Below are 23,336 nucleotides of genomic sequence, written 5' to 3'. Positions count from 1 at the left end.
GTCAATCAATCAATCATATTTATTGGGCACTGTGTGCAAAACACTGTACTAAGTGCTTGGGAGAAGTACAATGCAATAGAGGTGGTGAACGTGATCCCTGCCCAGAAGGAGGTTACAGTATTTGGGAGTGGGGCGGAGAGAGGAGAGACAGACAATAAAATTGGGCTTACAGGTACCAGGGCGATCCCGTTGCTATGGTGACCAGAATTTAGCTTCCTGTTTAGAAGAAATAGTAAGGTTTCAGGCTACATACATAGGTGCTATGAGGCTGAGGGGAATTTCAAAGTGCTCAAGGGCTGCACAGCCAAGTGCATAGTTGACACAGAGGGGACGGAAGATGGGGAAGTGAGAGCTTAGTCTGGGAAAGCCTAAAGGAAGAAACATGATTGGACCAATCAATAAATGGTATTTATTGATCACTTACTTTGTGTGGAACACTGTACTAAATGTTTGATAGAGTACAGTACAAGAGAGTTGGTAAACATATGCCCTGCCCACGATGATTACAGGAGAGTTTTGAAGGTGGAGAGAGTGAGCGTCTATTGGAAATGAAGAGGGAGTGAGTACCAGACCCAAAAGAGAAGATGGGTAAAGGCCAAACAGTGGTACAGATGAGATTGTGGGATAGAAGGTAGGATGGCATTAGAGGAGTGGACTGGGTGGTCTGCGTTGTAGTAGGAGAGCAGCGAGGTAAGTAGGAGGAAGAGAGTTTTGGCTACATTAAAGCCAATGGTTAGGAATTTTTGTTTGATGCAGAGGTATATGGGCAACAATTACAGGTTTGGGGAAAGTGGGAAGAGGTGAACTGAGCAGTTTTTTGAAAAAAAAAATGATTCAGGCAGTAAAATGAAGTATGAACTAGAAAGGGGAAAGGCAGGGAGATCAGCAAGGTGGCTGATGTAGTACTCAAGGCAGGGAATGATGAGTATTTGGATCAGAATAGTATTATTTTGGATGGATAAGTAAGGGCAGATTCTAGAGACTTCATGAAGGTAAAGATTTCATCAACCATATTTATTGAGAGCTTACTGGGTGCAGAGTACAATATAATAAAATTGGTAGAGGTGGTCCCTATCCACAACAAGCTTACAGTCTAGAGTCATGACATACTGAATGTGTGGGTTGAATGAGAGAGATGAATCAAGGATATTGACGAGGTTACAGGCTTGTTGGAGACGGAGGATGGTGACGATGTTTACGGTGTTGGAAAAGTTATGGGGATGGGGAAAGGGTTTGAGTGGGAAGAAGAAGAGATCTGTTCTGGACATGTTTAGTTTGAGATATTGGCGGACATCCAAGTAAAGATGTCCTGAAGGCCGAAGGAAATGCAAAACCGCAGAGCAAGTGAGAGATCAGGGCTGGAGAGATAGACTTGAGAATCATCCACAAAGAGATGACAGTTGAAGCAAAGGAGCAAGTGAGGTCTCCAAGGAAGTGGGTGTATATGGAAAATAGAGAGGGACCCAGAACTGAAGGACCCCCACAGTTAGAGGGTGGGAATCAGAAGACCCCCTTCCCTGATTAAGTCCTCTTTTCCCTTGTTCCTTTCCCTTCCACCTCATCTGTGCACTTGTATCTGTGAACTGCGGGGTTTTGATATTTGTCCCACTCCCCACCCCACAGCACTGATGTACATATCTATAAATTATATATTATAAATTATTTATTTCTATTAATGCCCGTCTGCCCCTATAGGCTTTAAGCTTGTTATGGGCAGGGAACATGTCTACCAACTCTGCTGTGTTGTACTCTCCCAAGCATTTAATACAGTGCTCTGCACATAGTAAGCACTTAATAAATACCATGGTGATGATAACCACCAAAAGAGACTAAGGAGGAGCAATCAGTTCCTCGCTGCTGCCCCTCAACCAAGGTCTGATTCAGCTTGACTGTCCTCATGTGTGAGAAATCTACCTTCATCACAGCTCATCGTGAGATATGAGTCGGATAATTGCCCTGTTTAAAATGGTTGTTGTAATTATATTAATAAGCAATATTATGTCTGGCTGAATATTTGTAAAGCTCTCAAATCCTGGCAAAGAATTCCACCCACCAGAAGTAATATCGTGGTCTATCCCTTCCACGGAAATAGTAGCATTGGCGAGGGGTTTGCCCTGAAGATCTCTGACGAATCCTTTCACTCCTCGATGGATCTGCGGAGGTCAACAAGCAAAGAGAGATGATCAGAACTGACCTGAAAACATTTTTTAGGTCAGCAAAAATGTCTGGTACTTATTAGATTAAGTAGAAAAATAGCAGCTGATTGGGTAGTGGCTGAACTACCAACTTGTTGCCAACTTGTACTTCCCAAGTGCTTAGTACAGTGCTCTGCACACAGTAAGTGCTCAATAAATATGATTGATTGATTGATTGAACCTGAAAACAGCTCTCGATACTGTAAGGTCTTCCTCTAGAATGTAAGCTCCCAGTGGGAAGGGAAAATAACTACCCACATTGTACTCTTGTGCTCTCCAAAGCACTTAGTATAATGCTCTATCCACAGTAAGCACTCAATAAATATGATTGATTCAGTGACTCCTTGGTGTGGACTGCATATGTCTAGATTTCATTAGATAACCCTTTTTAGATACATCAATCAATCAATGGTAGTTTGGAGCACTTACTATGTGCACAGCACTGTACTAAGCACTTAGAAGAGTACAACCTAGAGTCAGACATATTTATTGAATGCTTACTGTGTGCAGAGCACTGTGCTAAGTGCTTGGGAGAGTACTACATAATAGAGTTGGTAGACGGTAGACATGTTCCCTGCCCACAAGGAACTTACAGTCCAGAGGGAGAGCTTAAAATAACAATAATGATCATTTTCTATTATTACACTGTTTTAAAGCACTTGCTATGTTTCAAGAACTATTCTAAGAGCTGGGGTAGACACAACTTAATCAGGTCAGCCTGTCCCATATGGGGATCACTGTCTAGGTAGGAGGGAATTCAGTGTGGCTTACTGGAAAGAGCACGGGCTTGGGAATCAGAGGATGTGGGTTCTAATCCCGCCTCCACCACTTGTCTGCTGTGTGACCTTGGGCAAGTCACTTCACTTCTCTGTGCCTCAGTTACCTCATCTGTAAAATGGGGATTGTGTGAGCCCCACTTGGGACAACCCGACTACCCTGTATCTACCTCAGTGCTTAGAATAGTGCTTAACACATAGTAAATGCTTAATAAATACCATAATAATAATTATTATTATTATACCCTGTTTGAGGGGTTGCTTGACCTGGAATCTGAAGATAATTGAAGGCAATTTGGGGGCTAGAATTCTCCAGGTAATTTATTAGTGAGACCCTGACTTCAGGATATTATCCTGAACTTTTTAAAAGCTACAGAGCCGAGCACCGGATATTGTGCTGAGTTCTCTAAACCCTTTGCCATGAATCTAAAGCACTGAGTCCCTTCAGGACTATGTTTCACGCCATCTCCAACTTCATCCTAGTTTTCATTCTTCTTTCTCAGAGCTTTTTTCCACTCGGTCTGTTCATCAGTCACTCCAAACTGTCTTTTCTCCTTCCTCTTTTACAAACAGGCCACAGAGGGAGCAATTGTTGTCCACGTCTATTTACAGAGCACTTACAGAGAGCAGAGTACTGAAAAGGTGGGTAGAGGTGAGCCATAAAATGGCATGCACCCTAAGGTACAATTTGACAATCTGTGAAGGATGCAAATGGAATAAAAGAGGAGCAAGAAATTGGACAAAACTACTTATTCTCACATTGTCAAACACAGAAGATGATCAATCGATATTAATGTGTGCCTTGCTTTAAAGAGGAAACAGAAAATTACCTGTTCCATATAATTTATAAGTGAGTTTTTGTTGTCCTCCCAGTAGCTCTTCAAAGTTTCTTCTGGTGGGAATTTTTCACAGCTGAGTTCCACCGTGATCTCAAAGCAGTTGCTGCTGAGATAATTGAAGTCCTGCATGCCTGTCAAGGATGAAAGAAAGGTAAGTTGAGGACGTTTTTAATTTTGTGACTTGGACCCTAGGGTTGTCGTCTTAGTACCCTATTATGCATGATGGGGAATTCTGAAATTGCAAGGATCTCAAGAATTCTGTATGGCTGGATTCCAAAAATCACTGGGATGGAATTTCCATGGACTTTTAAGAAGCCTGTTCAGCCAGCCAGCATCCCAGTACAAAGGATCATCAGTGATATTTAAAACACACTTTATGATTATGGCTAAATCCAGACTAGTAGCAATCTGACCCTATGTAATATTCTTAATGAGGCTGAAATCAGTTCAAAACTCCCTATCATTGCCTTTGGGATCCAGCATTTGGTTAGGATCAAAACACTGCCATTATTCTACTGCCAATATAAATCAATGTTCCAATAGCCATAGGCTTCAGCAATCCAACAATACCCCTAGCACTCATGTACACTGATTTATTTATTCTATTTATTCTTTTTTCCATGCCGTTGCTGTTATATGTTTTCCCTCCTGTTTCCATTAAATATATACATTGAGACCAAGGTTCTAATCCCAGTTCTGCCACTTGTCACTTCACTTCTCTATGCTTCATTTAGGAGAAGCAGCATGGCTTAGTGGATGGAGCACCGGCCTATGAGTCAGAAGGACATGGGTTCTAATCCCAACTTCGCCACCTGTCTGCTGTGTGACCTTGGGCAAGTCACTTCACTTCTCTGGGCCTCAGTTATCTCATCTGTAAAACGGGAATTGAGACTGTGAACCCCACATGGGACAGGGACTGTGTCCAACCCGTTTTGCTTATATCCATCCCAGCACTTGACACAGTGCCTGGCAGTAAGCGCCTAACAAATACAATAATTATTATCTACAAAATGGGGAATAAGACTTTGAGCTCCATGTGGGACATGGAGTGTTCTTAACCTGATTATTTTGTGTCTACCCTAGCAATTAGGGCAGTGCCTGGCACAATGTAAGGGCTTAACAAACGCATTATGCTCACTTCTAGACTGTGAGCCCACTGTTGGGCAGGGACTGTCTCTATATGTTGCCAACTTGTACTTCCCAAACACTTAGTACAGTGCTCTGCACACAATAAGTGCTCAATAAATATGATGGATTGATTTATCAAATATATATACATATATATATACACACACATATACAGAATTTTGTGTCTGCCTAAATTCCCTCCATTAGATTTTAAACTTCTTGAGGGCAGGAACTGTGTCTCTCCAATCATGTGGTAAAAAGAGTTACTCTGCACTAGACAACCAATAAATGTTCATAGATGAATGACACAGTATTATAAAATAAAATTTCTACGTAAAAGGGGCCTCCCAGAACCTGTCAGTTTTTCAGAAAGCAGTTGAATACTGATCAGAAACTACCATACAAAATGACTGCAATCGAATATCACATCACATTGGTTCTGGGCTGTTTCTTAATGGTATTCCTAGAGGACATATGATGATTTATACCTAAGACCTGGAACACTCTAAAGTTTTTTTCCAGAAATAAAAACAGACACCAGGTGAAGTTCAATTGTTTCCAGATGCATTTTTTAAAAATTGGCCAATGTATGCAACAAAAATCTGGGGCTGACAGCTCTAATGAAGTGAATGAAAAGTGGAAGATAAATGGCAGGAACAGATTTTCATTTCCCACCCTCAGTTACTCAACCCCATGTGTAAAAGAAAAACAACAACAATAGGCTTGAATTGGAGGCGTGAACTGTTAGAATCAAAAATTCAGTCAGTCCTCAAGTAATTACAAATACAGGGCAGGCTATACTTCTTTCCCTGGCTTCAAGTGAAACTGCAGAAGATACTGAACTCCCTGAGGGATGATGAATCCACCAATCAGTGGCATTTACTGAGCACTTACAATGTGCAGAGCACTGTACTAAGCACACAGGAGTACAATATAACAGAGTTGGTAGATACATTTCCTGAAAGAGCTTCCATAATGTTCAGTGTGAAACATACCAAACTAAGTTTTAAATTTTAGTTCTGTAACCCACTGCTTAAAATTAAAACATTTCTTTTCTTTCTTTATATATTCTCTATCCCCTTATCCATTAATGATTATATCGGATCGTGACTTATTCCTACTTCCACCACTTTGTAACTGTGTCCTTTCACCCAAAATCTGTTTTTGTGCTTAGTTTAGTTTTAGTTCTTAAATTCTGACTTGTATGAAGTACAGCAAGCGAACTAATATTACCAGCAACGAGGGACATGGAAAGGATGTGAGTTAGGTAGAGAGTTCCTGTACCTGTAAAATGGGAATAATGCCACCTGCTCCCACTTCATAGGGATGTAAAAAAAATATATAAAAGGCATTTTTGAGGGCCTTGGGAAGAATCAGTATCAATCAATCAATAGCATTTACTGAGGACTTATTATGTGCAGAGCTTGGGAGAGTTCAATACAGCAGAATTAGCAGATACATTCCCTGCTTAAAGTACCAAAACAAACCTTAACAATATCATTACTGCTGGTAGCATTTTGTTGTTAAATACCCAGAAATTACATGTTCATTTTAAAGAGGAATCAGAGTAAAGTTTCCCCTAATGGCTTCCAAAATATTGTTGGTTTAATATTAAAACTAACAGACCAACACTTAGAGTGGCAACTTTAAAGTAAATGTAATATCATGGGAGTTAGCAGCAGCTAGCCAAAAACCATCCTTCAATTCCAGATTCTGAGTATATAACATCTCGTTTGATGGCATAATTACAAAGCCTTTTAAGAAGCTTTGAGATGCTATTTTTGCATCATTATTAGATGGAATCAGCCTTGGATAAGAGTCTATCTGCTTAGTGCCTCCAAGCAATCCCTGAGTCCAGGATACTAGAATAAAAATTAATACTACACCTGATATAGCGAATTTCAAAAATAAAGAACTACATAAATAGGTGCAAATAGTAGACACATTAAAATTGGAAAGGTTTCTTCTCAAAAACTTAACTTGAGAAACATCCATAATTTGAATTTCCACTACTGTTTTCCTTACATTTTCAGAAGCAGAAAAATGGGATTTACGGTGCTGAATTGAACCTTTAGCTCCCGTTGGAATGTCTGACTCTCCTCTCCAATTTGAAGATTTTGACCACATTCCCTACTGATATCAGTGGCTTGGGGTGGATTCCGTTTTTTACCATGCCTTGCAGCATGGCTTAGTGGAAAGAGCACGGGCTTGGGAGACGGAGGTGTTGGGTTCTAATCCCAGCTCCGCCACTTGTCAGCTGTGTGACTTTGGGCATATCACTTTACTTCTCTGTGCCTCAGTGACTGCATCTTTAAAATGGGGATTGAGACTGAGCCCCATGTGGGACAGCCTGATAACCTTGTAGAAGCAGCATGGCTCAGTGGAAACAGCACGGGCTTTGGAGTCAGAGGTCATGGGTTCAAATCCCAGCTCTGCCACTTGTCATCTGTGTGACTTCGGGCAAGTCACTTAACTTCTCTGTGCCTCAGTGACCTCATCTGTAAAATGGGGATTAAGACTGTGAGCCCCACGTGGGACAACCTGATCACCTTGTAACTTCTCCAGCGCTTAGAACAGTGCTTTGCACATAGTAAGCGCTTAAAAATACCATCATTATTATTATTATTATCGTATCTACCCCACCGCTTAGAACAGTGCCTGGAACATGGTAAGCATTTAACAGATACCACCATTATGAAATGAAGACTTTAAAAAGGTTGAATCAAATCCTGCCCAGAAGCCACAGAATATCCACTGTGGTGTAAAGGAGAACTCACCTCCAGGGACACTGTACCAGGCTCCGCCATTGGTGGTCCCATCTACAAAACTGCTGTCGTCGTCATTCTTGCGGCACGGCGGACGGTTGGGGTCCGACATGGCTGGGTTAAAGGACGAGTAACTCCGGGCCAAGCTTTGGAAAATAGCATCATCTGGGCAGGAACTGTATTCGTGAGCACTTCCTGGAAGAGACCCCCGTTCAGGTTTAGATTTGACACTCCTTCGAGGCAAGGTCTGGATCCCTCAGTCCACTGTAATCAGTCTGTCAGTCAATTGTATATATTGAGCACTTACTGTGTGCAGAGCACTATACTAAGCGCTTGGGAAGGAACAATACCACAATAAACAGACACGTTCCCTGCCCACAACAATCTTGCAATCTATAGGGGCAGATGGACATTAATATAATCTCCCAAGCACTTACAGCATGGCTTAGAGGTAAGAGTGCAGTGCTTGGGAATCAGAGGGAATGGGTTCTAATCCCGGCTTCACCATTTGCCTGCTGTGTGAACTTGGGCAATCCATTTAACTTCTATGTGCCTCAATTACCTCATCTGTAAAATGGGGGTTAAGACTGGGAGCCCCACGTGGGACAACCTGATTACCTTGTATCTCTCCCAGCGCTTAGAACAGTGCTCAGCACGTAGTAAGTGCTTAACAAATGCCATAATCATTATTATTATTATTATTCTGATAGCACATGCTCGGTAAACACCATCAATTGTTTAGCAAGGAAATTGAATAGCCCAGCAAGCATGATTCACTTTCAGAAAACGGATCAGACTTTGACTAAACTTGCATTCAGCTTGATAACAGCTGCAGAGTTGTACTGATTTATCTTTCCCCCAGCTAAAGCCTCCCATGGAAATGGGTGGAAACTGGAGCTCTGAACTCAGGTCTGGATGTGGGGAGATCTACACTCCTGGGCTTGAGGAGCAGGAATTCACCGAGCACCTTTGGCTAGGCATATATTTTCATATATATCCATATGTACAGAAAGCAATGTGGCTTTGAGGAGGGAACACGGGACTGCGAGTCAGAGGAGCTGGGTTCTAATACTTGTCTACTGTGTGACCTTAGACAAGTCTCTTAACTTCTCTGTGCCACAGTCTCCTCATCTATAAAATGAGGATTCAATACCTGTTCTCCTTCCCACTCAGACTGTGAGCCCCTTGAGGGACAGAGGTTGTATCCAACCTGATTATCTTGTATCTACCCTAGCATTTGGAACAGCAAAGGCCAAAGTGGCTTTCTTATACACACTTGGCGGTAGTAGACAGCCTAAGATGGATTGCTGGAGTGTTCCCTTCTGTTTAAGCCACATACCAACTCAGTTTGCTCAGACCTTTTATACGATTCCCCCAATGATCCTTAATCATCCTGCAATTTCTCCTTCAAATAGAAACTCCAGTTACTCTCCCCTGTGTCTCTTTATGAAAATCCCATGACTATGTTAAAGAAACATTTGGTAAGTGGAACTAATTGGATACTTCCCCAGTAACTTGTCCTTAACCAGCTCACTCAAGAAGCACAGAAAATCCAAAAGGAAACTAGTACACACTGTGGCAAATTTCACATCTATAAATTCTTGCCAAGTGCTGCTCTTTCATCAGTGGCTGTTTCTACAATAATACCGATTCCCTAGTCATTTATAGCATTTATTAAGCAGTTACTATGTGGTGAGGACTGGGCTAAGAGCTAGTGTAAATTGCAAGATTATTACAGAAGTCACAGTTGTTTCTCGAAGGCGCATATTTGGACCTTTAGATAGGAGTCACCACTAAGAGTCCCTGAGAATCTGCTCATAGCATAACAAAAAGCAGCAGAAGTTAAACTGGAAGAACTCATCCTTTATCGTGGTCTAATGGGGAAAAATGCAGACCAGTGAATGGGATCTTGTTCTCCTGCTCAAGAAGTGTCCAGTTGTGGCTCAGCCAAATCGCTGTAGGCAAGTCCAGGTGGTTTGGCCTAGCCCGTTGCCAGCTCAAACAACCAGTCAGCTCTGGGACAGAGTAAGTGGTTCAGTGAAACTGAGCCTCCAGATCATGCCAGGATGAATCAGTCTTCCAGATCATCTAGACCAGAGATGGTCCAGGGTTGTTCAGACCCTCTGAGAATCACTCCGTACTGGAGCAGCCTTCATGTCTGCTTAATCCACAGCTTTACCCAAGGAGCAAGGCTCCAACTAGTTTGGCCTTTTGTGGTGCGGGGATAGGGCATTCTATCTTTTTTTACGGTCAGTGCTTGGCACATAGTAAGCACTTAACAAGTACCATAATAATAAATAATATAATAAGCACTTAAGTAATAATTACTATTATTACGGTACTTGTTAAGTGCTTACTATGTGCTAGGCACTGTGCTAAGCATTGGGGTAGATACAAGATGATTAGGTTGGACGTAGTCCCTGCCACACAAGTCGGAGGGAGGTAGATTGAATCCCCATTTTACAGATGGGGAAACTGAGGCACAGAGAAGTTAAGTGACTTGTTCTGGATCTCACAGCAGACAAGTGGCAGAGCCTTCGGAGTCCAGGTCCTCCTCCTCCCAATCCCATACTCTTTTCACTACTCAACACTGCTTCCCATCAGCCTGTAGATTCACACCCCGCTGTGCTTTTTGATGTCTATATTTTCATAGCGGTCCCCTTACGCTTCCTCACTACCCTCTAGTCCTTCCAATGAAGTGTGCTTTGGAGTTCCAATTCATTAGTGTGGACTAGGAAGGCTCACTGAAAGTCTTAAAACAATGATGGGACACATTTCAAATCTCTAGGGAGGTAATTCAACACAAATCTGACGACTCTCAAAGCTACTGAAGTTACTTTCCCACTTCCCATTTGGTAAGGATTAGGAAGAATAGTCTTCAAAGTCACCATTAGTGTTTCTAATGCTTTTTACAATGAAGAAAGAAATGAAGGGCTGAGAGTGGTCTTTGGTTTGTATAGTGCAGTCTCTTCCAATTAACCCAGAGTGCTTCCTCACGTTAAGGGCTGGGCTGGCAAAAATGCTTTCTGTGGTATGTACTCAAGGAGGTTAATTTCCTCCAGAGCAGTAGAGCAAACATCTAAGAAGGGGAAGAATATGAGTCGATCGTTTTACCTCTATTGTCTGCTTCAGTTTCCCTTCTAGGCCCATACCTCACTCGAACCTTCCTCCTCCTGTACTCAATTTCCCCCTCCTTACACACACAGCCCCAGGCAGTCCTTCTCTCAAATTAAATGGTGTCATTTCTACTCTGATGCAATCGTTATGTTTTTGAAGAAACATGTATTATGGGAAATTTGCATTATAAAAACCAATGATTCAATAGAAATGAATTGGTTGGGGGTAGACTGGGTTTGAATATACCAGCACGCTGATGTTTTTCAATACAAATTCTTACATACTACTCACCCAAGTCACTCGTTGTTATTTTACACTACTAAAAAACAAAAAACCCCGAAGTACTTTCATTCATTCATTCAATCGTATTTATTGAGCGCTTACTGTGTGCAGAGCACTGTTCTAAGTATTTGGGAAGTACAAGTTGGCAACATATAGAGACGGTCCCTACCCAACAGCGGGCTCACAGTCTAGAAGGGGAGACAGACAACAAAACATATTAACAAAATAAAATAAATAGAATAGTAAATATGTACAAGTAAAATAAATAGAGTAATAAATATGTACAAACATATATACAGGTGCTGTGGGGAGGGGAAGGAGGTAAGGCGGGGGGATGGGGAGGGGGAGGAGTACTTCTTAGGAAGACGTGGAGAATTGACTTGTGGCAACTTGTGCTCTGCACACAGTAAGCGCTCAATAGATATGATTGAAGAAAACACGACTGAATGAATGAACTTGTGGATCAGGTTATAATGAGAACTACTCATGCTGTGGGAACATTCTTCCCTAATTCCCTGGCTTCCTAATTTACCATCATTAAACATCCAAACATCATGAAACTATGTAATTGTGTAATGAAAACAGAACCGTATTATAGCTTACGTGACTTGAGGAAAACAAGCTCAAAAATGAAGCAAGAGAGGAAATGAAGGCTTAGTCGGGGAAGGCCTCATGGAGGCGATGCATTTTTAATAAGGCTTTGAAGGTGGGGAGGATGGCGGTCTGCCATATATGAAGGGGGAGGGAGATCAGGAGGAGGATGTAGTCAAGGTGTCAGTGACAAAATGTATAGTGGGTGGGCTGGCATTTTAGAGGAGGAAAGTGAGCAGCCTGGGTTGGGGTTGTAGGAGAAAATCAGGGAGGTAAGGTCAGAGGAGGCAAGCTAATTGTCTCCTTTAAAGATGATGGTAAGGGGTTTGTTTGTTGTGGAGGTGGATGGGCAACCACAGGAGGTTCCAGAGTAGTGGAGAAACATGGACTGAATTTTTTTAGAGAAACGATCTGGGGCAGCAGAATGAAGTATGGACTGGAGCGGGGAGAGACAGGAGTCAGAGAAGGTAGTAAAGAGACTGAAGTCAAAGTGGGATACGACAAGTGCTTGGATTGGCATAGTAGCAGCTTGGATAATTATGATATTTGTTAAGCACTTACTATGTGCTGAGCACTGTTCTCAGTAATCAGGTAATCAGGTTGTCCCACGTGGGGCTCACAGTCTTAATCCCCATTTTACAGAGGAGGTGACTGAGGCACAGAGAAGTTACGTGGCTTGCCCAAGGTCACACAACAGACAAGTGGCAGAGCTGGGATTAGAACCCTTGGCCTCTGCCTCCCAAGCCTGTGCTCTTTCCACTGAACCATGCTGCTTCCTTTGAAGGTACAGCTGAAAGGTTTTTCTGACAGATTAAATATGTGGGTTGAATGAGAAAAATGAGTTGAAGTCGAAGTATTTGGGTCCAATCTCACTTCCAATGATCATTTCAATTGATCAAACAATAGGCTTTACAGAGTGTTTTTTCTTTGTAAGTCACTGTACTAAGCACTTGGGAGAATGTAATATTCATTCATTCAATCATTTATTGAACACTTACTGTGTGCAAAGCCCTATACTAAGCACTTGGGAAGTACAAATTGGCAACATATAGAGACAGTCCCTGCTCAACAACGGGCTCACAGTCTAGAAAGGGGAGACAGACAACAAAACAAAACAAGTAGACAAGTGTTGATACCATCTAATAGATGGTATAACTAATACTAATCAATACTGATACTAATACTAATCAATACTAATAGAGTTACTAACTGAGATCCCCACCTTCAAAAAACCTACAGCCTAATGGGGCAGACGTATAGTGAAATAAATTACAGTTAAAGGAAGAAACTGAATATGAGGATATATACGGAAGTGCCGTAGTGGGAGAGGGGAGGGCGAGTGCCAAAGTTCTTAGGAGTTAAGGAATCAAGTGCACAGGTGATATAGAAGTGGTGGAGAAAGAGGGGGAGAGATGAGAGATTAGTCAAAGAAAGTCTCTTAGAGGAGATGTGGTTTTAGAGGGCTTTGAAGATGCCATATATATAGGAAGGAGTTTCTTTCAGGAGGTGGGGCAGAAGCGAAAGAACCATGGCTAGTAATCAGAGCCAGGTACAGTGAGTAGAGGTATTAGAATGGCAAAACATGAGGGTTGGGTTGCAGTGGGAGAGGAATAAGAGTTTGCCATCTAAGGAGAATATTGGCAATTCCAGATGTCTTATGCATTTTCATTCCTGGTTCCTTTCTTAATGTTTCACATTCATTCATTCAGTCATATCTATTGAGCGCTTACTGCATGCAAAGTAGTGCACTACATGCTTGAGGAAGCCCAATATAACAATAAACAGATACATTCCACATCACTTCAGAAGCTGAATGGTCTACTAATATCTTATTGAAAGATTTTTTTCCCCATAGGCCAGAAAGAAATGTATTTAAACACAAGGTAATGATTTTGGAAATGAGATGGGTCTGCTGCCTCTTGGCTTACTGAATGGCAATCACCCTATCCACCTGTGCAAAACGGAGATTTTTTCCACATAGAAAGGGGAAGTTCAAGGACTACCCACCACTGCGAGTTTCATCGTATGGATAATTTGCAACCAGGTCTCCACCGTGCAGATTGGCTGAGAGGACGAAGGGGATATCCATAATCCAGTGAATGACAGCCTTTGTCTCAGGGGCAAGCTGTGGAAAAAGAGGAATGAAAATTATCCTGTACACAGTATTCATCGATCAGACAGTTTCGTCTGATTATTCCTCTTAAGATGAGGAATAATCAAGCTTTCTGCAATTCATTCATTCATTCAATCGTCGTTATTGAGCGCTTACTGTGTGCAGAGCACTGTACTAAGCGCTTGGGAAGTACAAGTTGGCAACATATAGAGACAGTCCCTACCCAACAGCGGGCTCACAGTCTATATGCCAGACTGATGACCAGTGGTCATGCTGACAAGAAAAAAATGCCGAGAGGATCATAAAGAGAAAACTATTGAGTCTACAGGAATCACTTTATTTTCATCAAAAAGCTTACACAAAATCTGTTTTTGCAGCTACACCTGAAATTAAAAATCCAACAGTATCTCATGTCGGTATAAATTCCCTTAGGATTGCTGCTGAGGAGTCTTTTCTCCGGATGCCCCAGGAACCAGTAAGCAAATCAGTCACAGCTTCCAGCTGGTAAAAGTGCATTCCTTTCTGTTAAAAGCAGGTAAGGGCGAAAGGAATAAAGAAATAAATCACAAAGCCCCAAAATATTCTTCACTTTTATAAGGGGTACACAATTGTACAACAAACAGGGCTACTCTGGCTCCCCCTTGTGGCCATTATTGCGTTAGACAATTAGACTCCAGGAAAGAATGTGCTCGCCTTACATTTGCTAGTAAAATTGTAAATACTTTAAAGATTATGATATGCCTTTTCCTTGCTGCTTCATTTTAACACAGAAAAAAAACAGTGACTTTAAATTTTTATGGGTTTATTTTCATACTACTGCAGCTAGATTCTTGGTCATCTCCAGAGCTCGTTTCCTTTACTGTAACTCCCGACACTGAGGAGATATGCCCAGACCGACCTTTTAAGAGAATGAAAATTCAATCACAAGGTGTATCACAAGTTGGGAATAAGGTCTTGGGAAGAACTGTTAACAAGTAAGGGACCAATGTCAACTTCCACCAATCCAAGGATACTTTTTTCTCTTTAGAGAAATTAACAAGAGCAAGAGTTCGGGAACTCCAAAATGGCTCCTGTAGAGACAGCAAGATGTGCCACATTGGAAGCTATGTCCACTTGCAAAACCCAACTGAAGTTTATCAATTTCTCAAAAGTTGAGGGCATATTCTTAATTTATCTCCCTCCAGAAACCAAGACCCCAAGCCTATTTTCCTATATTTTGCTTTTTTTTCTCCTAGATTATCAGGACTCCAAACTTTCTGCAGTCCATCCAGAAAACTCTGCCTCCATTTTCCCAACCCTATACCTCCATGATCCAAGCAATCCTTATCCATCAGCCATGTGTGGACAATATTCTGCTCACAAAATGTTCATGAATCATTAATCCAAAGTCCTTTACTATATATGCTGATTTTTTCCTTAGGTATCTGATTTGATAGTTTGTTGTCCAGTCTATATATTCTGCTCATAATCCATGGTTTAGAATAAATCAACCCAATAACATGGATTACTGACTGCCATAGAAATCTGTGATGACAACTGATCACAGGAAGGAGTTGTTGAGACCGAGGGTAAGGGGAAAGAAGAAATTTCTAGTTAGGCCTAATACTAATGGAGTACTGAGTAATGATCTGTTTGATCAGCACCACAAAGAGTACAACCTGATCACTTAGGCCCAAACGATCCACTTTGGCACGCTTTACTATTTGCTTGGGCTGTTTGCACGTAAAACTAGTCAGTCCTCTACTTCACTTAAGATGAGCAGAAGGAAGAATGAGACTCCTGAAGAATAGGAAGCTAGACACAGGTGTTGTGTGCTCTGCTTCAGAGACGAGAGGAAATGCAGGAAGACAGGTCAGAGGAACATTAATCAGGTAGCTCTCATGGGTATAACATCCATGGATCTTTCTGGATCTACTCTAGACTGTAAGCTCATTATGGGCAGGGAACGTGCTGATAATTCTGTTGTATTGTTCTCTCCAAAGCACCTAGTAATAATAATAATAATAATGGTATTTGTTAAGTGCTTACTATGTGTCAAGCACTGTTCTAAGTGCTGGGGGAGGTAAAAGGTAATCAGGTTGTCCCTCGTGGGGCTCATAGGCTTCATCCCCATTTTACAGATGAGGTAACTGAGGCACAGAGAAGTTAAGTGATTTGCCCAAAATCACATAGCTGACAAGTGGCAGAGGTGGAATTAGAACCTACAACTTCTGACTCCCAAGCCTGTGCTCTTTCCATTGAGCCAAACTGTAGTTACAAGATAATCAGATTGTCCCACGTGGGACTCACAGTCATAGTCTCCATTTTACAAATGAGATAACGGAGGGACAGAGAAGTTAAGTGACTTGTCCAAGGTCACACAGCAGACAAGTGGCAGAGCCAGGATTAGAACCCACATCCTCTGGGAACTCACATAGTCCCCATTTTACAAATGAGATAACAGAGGGACAGAGAAGTGAAGTGACTTGCCCAAGGTCACACAGCAGACTAGTGGCAGAGCCAGGATTTAAACCCACATCCTCTGGCTCCCAAACCCGTGCCATTTCCACTAAGCCATAAGTGCTCAGTAAATACCATTGATTCATTCTGAATCTCAGAGAGAAAATAAATTATTCAGGGGGCATAAAAATATGGGGAGAGCTTTGGGTCAGGAGAGAGGGCTATCTGAAATGGGCAATATAAGCCAGTAGCATCCTACTGACTATCCTGATTCAGGGTTTCCTAAATGTCAATGATGCTCACCTCAGACTTTAGAGTTTTAAAGGTTGGGATCCCCGGGACAGGGAGTGCTTTCTTTCCACAGAGGAGGCTTCAGCTCCCTAGGCGGAGGAGAAGGTGCTGAACCTCTAGAGCTCTTGGGAAAAGATAAGGATGAACATACTGTACCTTGGGGTTCTGGTCCACAACTTTCTTCAGGTTTTTCAGCAGATGATTATTTGGGCCACCTTGCCTCTCATTTACATACACTATCCTGTCCAGGTCAGGGAAGTTTCGGTTCAAGTCAATTCCCTGGGCATTGCTTCGGCCAACAAACCAGTCCTTGAGTTCACCAGGCTGAAAAATTGAGGTGATTAAATGCATCATCTTCTTCTTAATTATCCCAACCTCTGCCTAGAGAACATGAAAGCATTTTACAAAATTTTCCCTATTCGCCTTAATGCTGCCATAAGCATAGCAATAAGGTATCACCCTATTTTCAAAGATGTAGAATCAAGGTATCGATGGTTGGAAGTAAACAGTACAGGAACAATTTGGGAATAAAATGTGTATCTTTCAAGTCATAATGATACTGTGACACTAATGTCATGGGTTCACATTCATGGCAATGTTTAGTGAATGGCAATCTTGTCTCTGATAGTTTAAGCAGGGGGTAGGGAGACAGGGTGTTGGACCATTTGACCTTCGATATTCTTTCTCTGACTCCATGACTTCTCCAAGTACATAGATGCACGTTAAAAGAACAGTGTAGCAACATGAAAGCTAATATGACAATAACAGAGGGCATTTTAAAACAGTTTGTCTTTAAAAAAAAATCACTCATTGTGACACATAACCTGCAATTTTACTGTTTTCAGAGGACAAAATTTACAATCAATCAATCAATCAATCAATCGTATTTATTGAGCGCTTACTATGTGCAGAGCACTGTACTAAGCGCTTGGGAAGCACAAATTGGCATCACATAGAGACAGTCCCTACCCAACAGTGGGCTCACAGTCTAAAAGGGGGAGACAGAGAACAGAACAGATTAGAACAATGCTTTGAACATAGTAAGTGCTTAACCAATGCCATCATTATTATTAAATGTTAAAACCATTAGTGATTCAACATACAACTAAACCTCAAAACATATTACATCTAAGCAATGTATATACAAGCTCTGCTTTCTGTGCGATTTTAGAGGCTCTTGCTCTTGCATCAACATTAAACAAAAAAAGGTGTAAATAACCTGGGACACTGTTTCCCTTTTTTGCTTAATAGTGTGTTTGATAGAAACGAGAACTTCACGTTGAACATCAGGGATCCTATTTTAATAAGGGAAAATAGTTTTTCTTAAGAATCAGCAGAGGGAGCTACCACATTGGATCATTTTTTAAAAAAGCACTTGCAAAGTATGGAGTTGGAATTACGACCTTTTCAAAACCTTAGTGGTTCAAAGTGAAATTCAGTTTACCACAATCTGGTAGATTTCATGCTGCTCATTCAACAGTGTTCATTATCCATTGCAACCGTTTATGACAAAATGTATATTCCATGGTTCTATATAATGAAACGGATTAATCACCCCTATCCTTTACTAGACAAACTCATTTTTTCCTAAAAACATCTTTAACAGTTTTTCAATAGATTCTACACTTCATATAGTTTAATGGTTTCAAGTTCCATCACACGCTGCCCATAGTGCTGGTGGTATTTGAACATTGGTAAGTGTGGTGGGCAATTCTGTTCTTGCAGACTCACCTGAGATGCTGCCTTCTCAAACCCATCTGGATTCAAAGATGGCAGGATGTGGATGCGAGTGCTGTGGATCAGGTTGACGATGGTCTCGTTTCCTTTCTGATACTCGTTGCACAAGTACTGGGCGAGGAAGATGAGCAGTTCTCGGCCGACAGCCTCATTGCCGTGCATATTCCCAATATACTTAAATTCGGGCTCCCCTGAAAACCCAAGGAAAAACACATAAGGGACACTTTCTCAGGGATGCAATGAGGTATTGGTGAGTCAATAGCTATTTTTTGTTTTGTTTTATGGAATTTAGCAAATGCTTACTATATCAATCAATCGTATTTATTGAGCGCTTACTGTGTGCAGAGCACTGTACTAAGCGCTTGGGAAGTACAAGTTGGCAACATATAGAGACAGTCCCTACCCAACAGTGGCCTCACAGTCTAGAAGGGGGAGACAGAGAACAAAACCAAACATATTAACAAAATAAAATAAATAGAATAGATATGTACAAGTAAAATAAATAAATAAATAATAAATATATACAAACATATATACATATATACAGGTGCTGTGGGGAAGGGAAGGAGGTAAGACGAGGAGATGGAGAGGGGGATGAGGGGGAGAGGAAGGAGGGGGCTCAGTCTGGGAAGGCCTCCTGGAGGAGGTGAGCTCTCAGTAGGGCCTTGAAGGGAGGAAGAGAGCTAGATTGGCAGATGTGCGGAGGGAGGGCATTCCAGGCCAGGGGGAGGACGTGGACCGGGGGTCGATGGCGGGACAGGAGAGAACGAGGCACGGTGAGGAGATTAGCGGCAGAGGAGCGGAGGGTGCGGGCTGGGCTGGAGAAGGAGAGAAGGGAGGTGAGATGCTAGGCACTGTATTAAATGCTGGGGTAGATACAGACTACAGTTGGACAGAGTCCTTGTCCCACATGGGATTCACAGTCTTAATCCCCATTTTACAGATGAGGTAACTGAGGCATTAAGAAGTGAAGTGACTTGCCCAGGATCACCCAGTAGACAAGCGGCGGAGCCAGAATTAGAACACAGATCGTCTGACTCCCAAGCTTCATCATTCATTCATTCATTCATTCATTCAATCGTATTTATTGAGCACTTACTGTGTGCAGAGCACTGGACTAAGCGCTTGGGAAGTATAAGTTGGCAACATCCACTAGCCCATGCCGCTCTCCAGTGCTGCTTCCCCAATTCTCAATGTGTGGTCTTCCACTGTGTGGAATGAACCAAGCCTTGAAGGTTTCCACTCTCCGGCCTGATTCTGTGCTGCCAGAAAAACTGTGGACTCAGTACCTAACTGTAACTTATTTAATGTCTGCCTCTCCCTCTAGACTGTAAACTCATTATGGGTAGGGAATGTGTCTACTAACTCTATTGTATTATAATTTCTGAAGTGCTCAGTACAGTATTTGCCACACGAGAGTGCCTAATAAATACCAATGAAAGACTAACTAATTAATTGATTCTTTTCCTCTGCTAGCTTCAAACTTGATCTTTTGTTTTGCCAAATCCTCATGTTTAGGAGATGCCAACTTTCATTCGATCAGTTTGGGGTGAAAATAGGGATTAGTTCATGGAAAACATGGGAAGGGGAAAAGGTGAGAAATAAGAATGAGAGAGGAGGAAACCTGATAGGAAGATGGCAGAAAGTGAGGTGAGGAGGGAGCTTGCAGTGAGGAACTTGGAGCCACACATAGGTCTTGGACTCACGGTCATTTGGGCAGGAAGGCAAGGCCAAGACTCAGGTCTCTGGTCATTGGGATCCTATCTGGGATCTCTGGCATTTTCCTGTTTCCTTTCTGCTGGAAGTGGTGGTGATGGCACATGGCTTGGATGGAAGCCCATGCCTGGGATACATAGGAATCAAGAAAGTTCCTATGAATAGTTGAGGAAAAAAGATGACGATAGGGGATGGGTGAGAAGGAACCTGTGGTTTGCTTTTCAGTTACCTGAAAGAAGTCAATCATTCTGCTAGGGCTTACTCTGGAACAGGAAATTAACAAATTACATTTAAGTCTTGGGGACAATGTATCCCACAATACAGTGTGTTTTGGGGGGTTTTTAATGATATTTGTTAAGCGCTTACTGTGTGCCAGGCACAAGTTGGACACAGTTCCTTTCCCACATGGGGCTCACAGTTTTTCATCCCCATTTTATAGATGAGATAACTAAGGCATAGAGAAATGGAGTGACTCACCCAAGGTCACTCAAGAAATAAGTGGTGGAGCTGGGATTAGAATTCAAATCCTCCTGACTCCCAGTACTGTTCTCTGTCCACTGGACAATTTTGACAAACCCACATTTTTGAGGAACATATTACACACGTATATGGGAGTTCGCCTCTCTGTACTGTGGTGAGGGTGATGGTTCTGTTTCAACCAGACTGTGATTATCTTATTTTGAATCCTTTAAAAAGTGGGAACTGAGTATCTGATTTAAATGATTTCTAAACAGACAGCATCACCTCCTTGTATGACTTCTTAGCCCTGCTTTTGTTAATCTTAATCCAACTATGAGGAGTGAGCAGGAACAGTGCTATATATACCACAAACGTTTCCTATCTGGGGAGCTGCTATCTGGGTTTTAACTACTCCTACAGGGATTTCTCGTCAAGAGGATGCAAATCTGAAGAGAGATATATGGAATATTGTGTCTCCTTAATTGAAGCTGTTTCTTTTCACCGGCAATTTCCTGGCTTTATCTCCCCCTTTCCCTCCCCGACTCCACTCCCACTCCTTCACACACACTCACAAACACAGACTGGCTTGGGAGAAGAACAACTTGGAACAATAAAGAGAATTAGGGGAGAAGATCCCCACCCTCAAGGAGCTTACAGTCTAGTGGGGGAGACAAACACTAAAGTAAATTACAGATAGGACGTAATAAATTTATAAAGATAAGTACAATACTTAAGCACATAATAACAAATGCCACTACTATTATTATCATTATTATAATTATTATTATGTAAGTGCCTGTGGGTAAGGAATAGCCAACTGCTTAGGTGGCACTGAAGTGCTGGAAGATGGGGAGAAATAGCACCAAAGCACCTTTGGCTTCAGTCCCAATTTATCACTGATCCACTGAGGGTCAATAGCAATAATTATAATTATAATAATGATTACTACAATAGCGATATTTGATCCCTTACTAAGTACCAACTACTGTTCCGAATGCTGGGATAGAGTCAACATAATCAGGACAGACACCGGGCATATCCCAGACCAGGCTCACAGTTTAAGGGGGAGAGAGAACAGATATTTAAACCCCATTACCCAGATGAGAAAGCTGAGGCCCAGAGAGGTTAAGTAGTTTGACCCAGGTCACACAGCAGGCAAGTGGCAGAGTCAGGATTAGAATCTGGGCCTCCTGATTCCCAGGCCAGTGCTCTTTCCACTAGGCCAACCTGAAGGTCTCTTTGCCGGACACCCCTGCTTCCCTCTCTTATTAACTCTGAATGCTCCCTCTCACCGAGGGGTGGAACAAAGGAAAGAACAGAGGGAAAGGGAGAGAAGAAGAACAGCAGGAACGAAGAGGGAAGGTGAGGGCAGATGGAGAGATGGACTCCAATAAGGAAGACAGGTGTTAGAAGGAATTCTGAATTCTGACTCTGCCACTTGTCTGCTATGCGACCTTGGGAAAGACACTTCACTTATCTGGGGTTCAGTTTCCTGATCTGTAAAATGGGAGTTAGGACTGTGAGCCCCATGTGGGACAGGATCTATGTCAAACCTGATTTGCTTGTATCTTCCCCAGTGCTTAGAAGAGTGCCTGGCACATTAGAGAAGCAGCGTGGCTCAGTGGAAAGAGCACGGGCTTTGGAGTCGGAGGACATGGGTTCAAATCCTAACTCCGCCAATTGCCACCTGTGTGACTTTGGGCAAGTCACTTAACTTCTCTGTGCCTCAGTTCCCTCATCTGTAAAATGGGGATTAAGACCGTGAGCCCCCCCGTGGGACAACCTGATCACTTGGTAACCTCCCCAGCACTTTGAACAGTGCTTTGCACATAGTATGTGCTTAAAAAATGCTATCATTATTATTATTATATAAGCGCCTAGCAAATATCACAAGTATTATTATTAGTTGGTCCCTCTATTATTAATATATATGCAAATATATATTATTTGGCAAAAACTGTCACCTTGTTTTCCTGAAAACCTCTCCTTCCTCTCTGCCAACGTGCCTGTTTATCTTTGAGCTTTGCTTACTGACTTGTGATAGCGGTAAATTGACTGTGTTAAATTTGTTCCACTTCTATGCACATGAGGGTGCATTATGAGCTGTAATTAGAGCTTTAAGCACTGGCAAGAATGCACAAGGTCACAAGCACTCTCCTCCCCCATTTTGTTCTTAATCCTCGATACGAGGCTCGTGGGCGACTTGTCCAAGCAGCACGTAAGTCCGACTTGTCTTAGGAAGCATTCATCATGGGCATTAGACGCGTGGATGAGAGCAAGCTGATTAGGGAGTCTCACATCCAATGATTAAGACCAAGCCCAGAGACCCTGCTGGAGTCCCCTTCGGTCTCAGCAAACTGAAAAAAGGACAGGCAACAGGCCAGCTTGTTTCTACTTTCAGGTGGCCTCCGGAATAAAGTCACCCATTATGAGAAAGCATCCTACCCTTCCAGAGACACGTAGGCGATAAACTCCTGGAGAGGAGGGATTAGGGCTAATAACTCTATCATACTCTCCCATGCAATTCATACAGTGCTCCTTACACCTCGGTGCTCAATAAATACCATTGGTGGACTGATCAGTTATCCGGTCTCCAGACCCTCATAAGTACCTTGTTTTTCCCTCTACTAGCATCAGCACCAAGCTCCTAGCTCCTCCTCTGTATTTGCAATCTTAGCCAATAGGAGGGAATCTGTTTGGGGTACAGAAGGTTTTCCATACGAAATGTGATGTAATTCTTTTGCTACAGGGCCAGATATAGACTTTGGGCAATAAAAGCCTGGTAACCCCCACCTCCATCTGAAGCTTGCTTCCCACAACTCTCACTAGAACCCCCTGCTTCTTCACACATAATAATAATAATAATAATGGCATTTATTAAGCACTTA

General features: G+C 42.2%; 1 protein-coding gene across 1 annotated transcript in view; it reads right to left on the bottom strand.

Moving 5' to 3' along the window:
• CPE (carboxypeptidase E) overlaps positions 1 to 23,336 on the bottom strand; it is a 109,583-nt gene that overhangs the window by 5,273 nt on the left and 80,974 nt on the right. Inside the window, exons 6-11 of the mRNA XM_038755057.1 lie at positions 18,268 to 18,464; positions 16,693 to 16,860; positions 13,701 to 13,818; positions 7,716 to 7,898; positions 3,802 to 3,941; positions 2,054 to 2,153 (exon numbers count right to left, since the gene is read on the bottom strand). Coding sequence (XP_038610985.1) covers positions 2,054 to 2,153; positions 3,802 to 3,941; positions 7,716 to 7,898; positions 13,701 to 13,818; positions 16,693 to 16,860; positions 18,268 to 18,464 — 906 coding nt within the window. The remainder of the gene's footprint in view (positions 1 to 2,053; positions 2,154 to 3,801; positions 3,942 to 7,715; positions 7,899 to 13,700; positions 13,819 to 16,692; positions 16,861 to 18,267; positions 18,465 to 23,336) is intronic.

The sequence above is a fragment of the Tachyglossus aculeatus genome, chromosome 12, assembly GCF_015852505.1.
Source record: "Tachyglossus aculeatus isolate mTacAcu1 chromosome 12, mTacAcu1.pri, whole genome shotgun sequence".
Lineage (NCBI taxonomy): Eukaryota > Metazoa > Chordata > Mammalia > Monotremata > Tachyglossidae > Tachyglossus > Tachyglossus aculeatus.
This window is presented reverse-complemented; position numbering and strand designations above follow the sequence as displayed.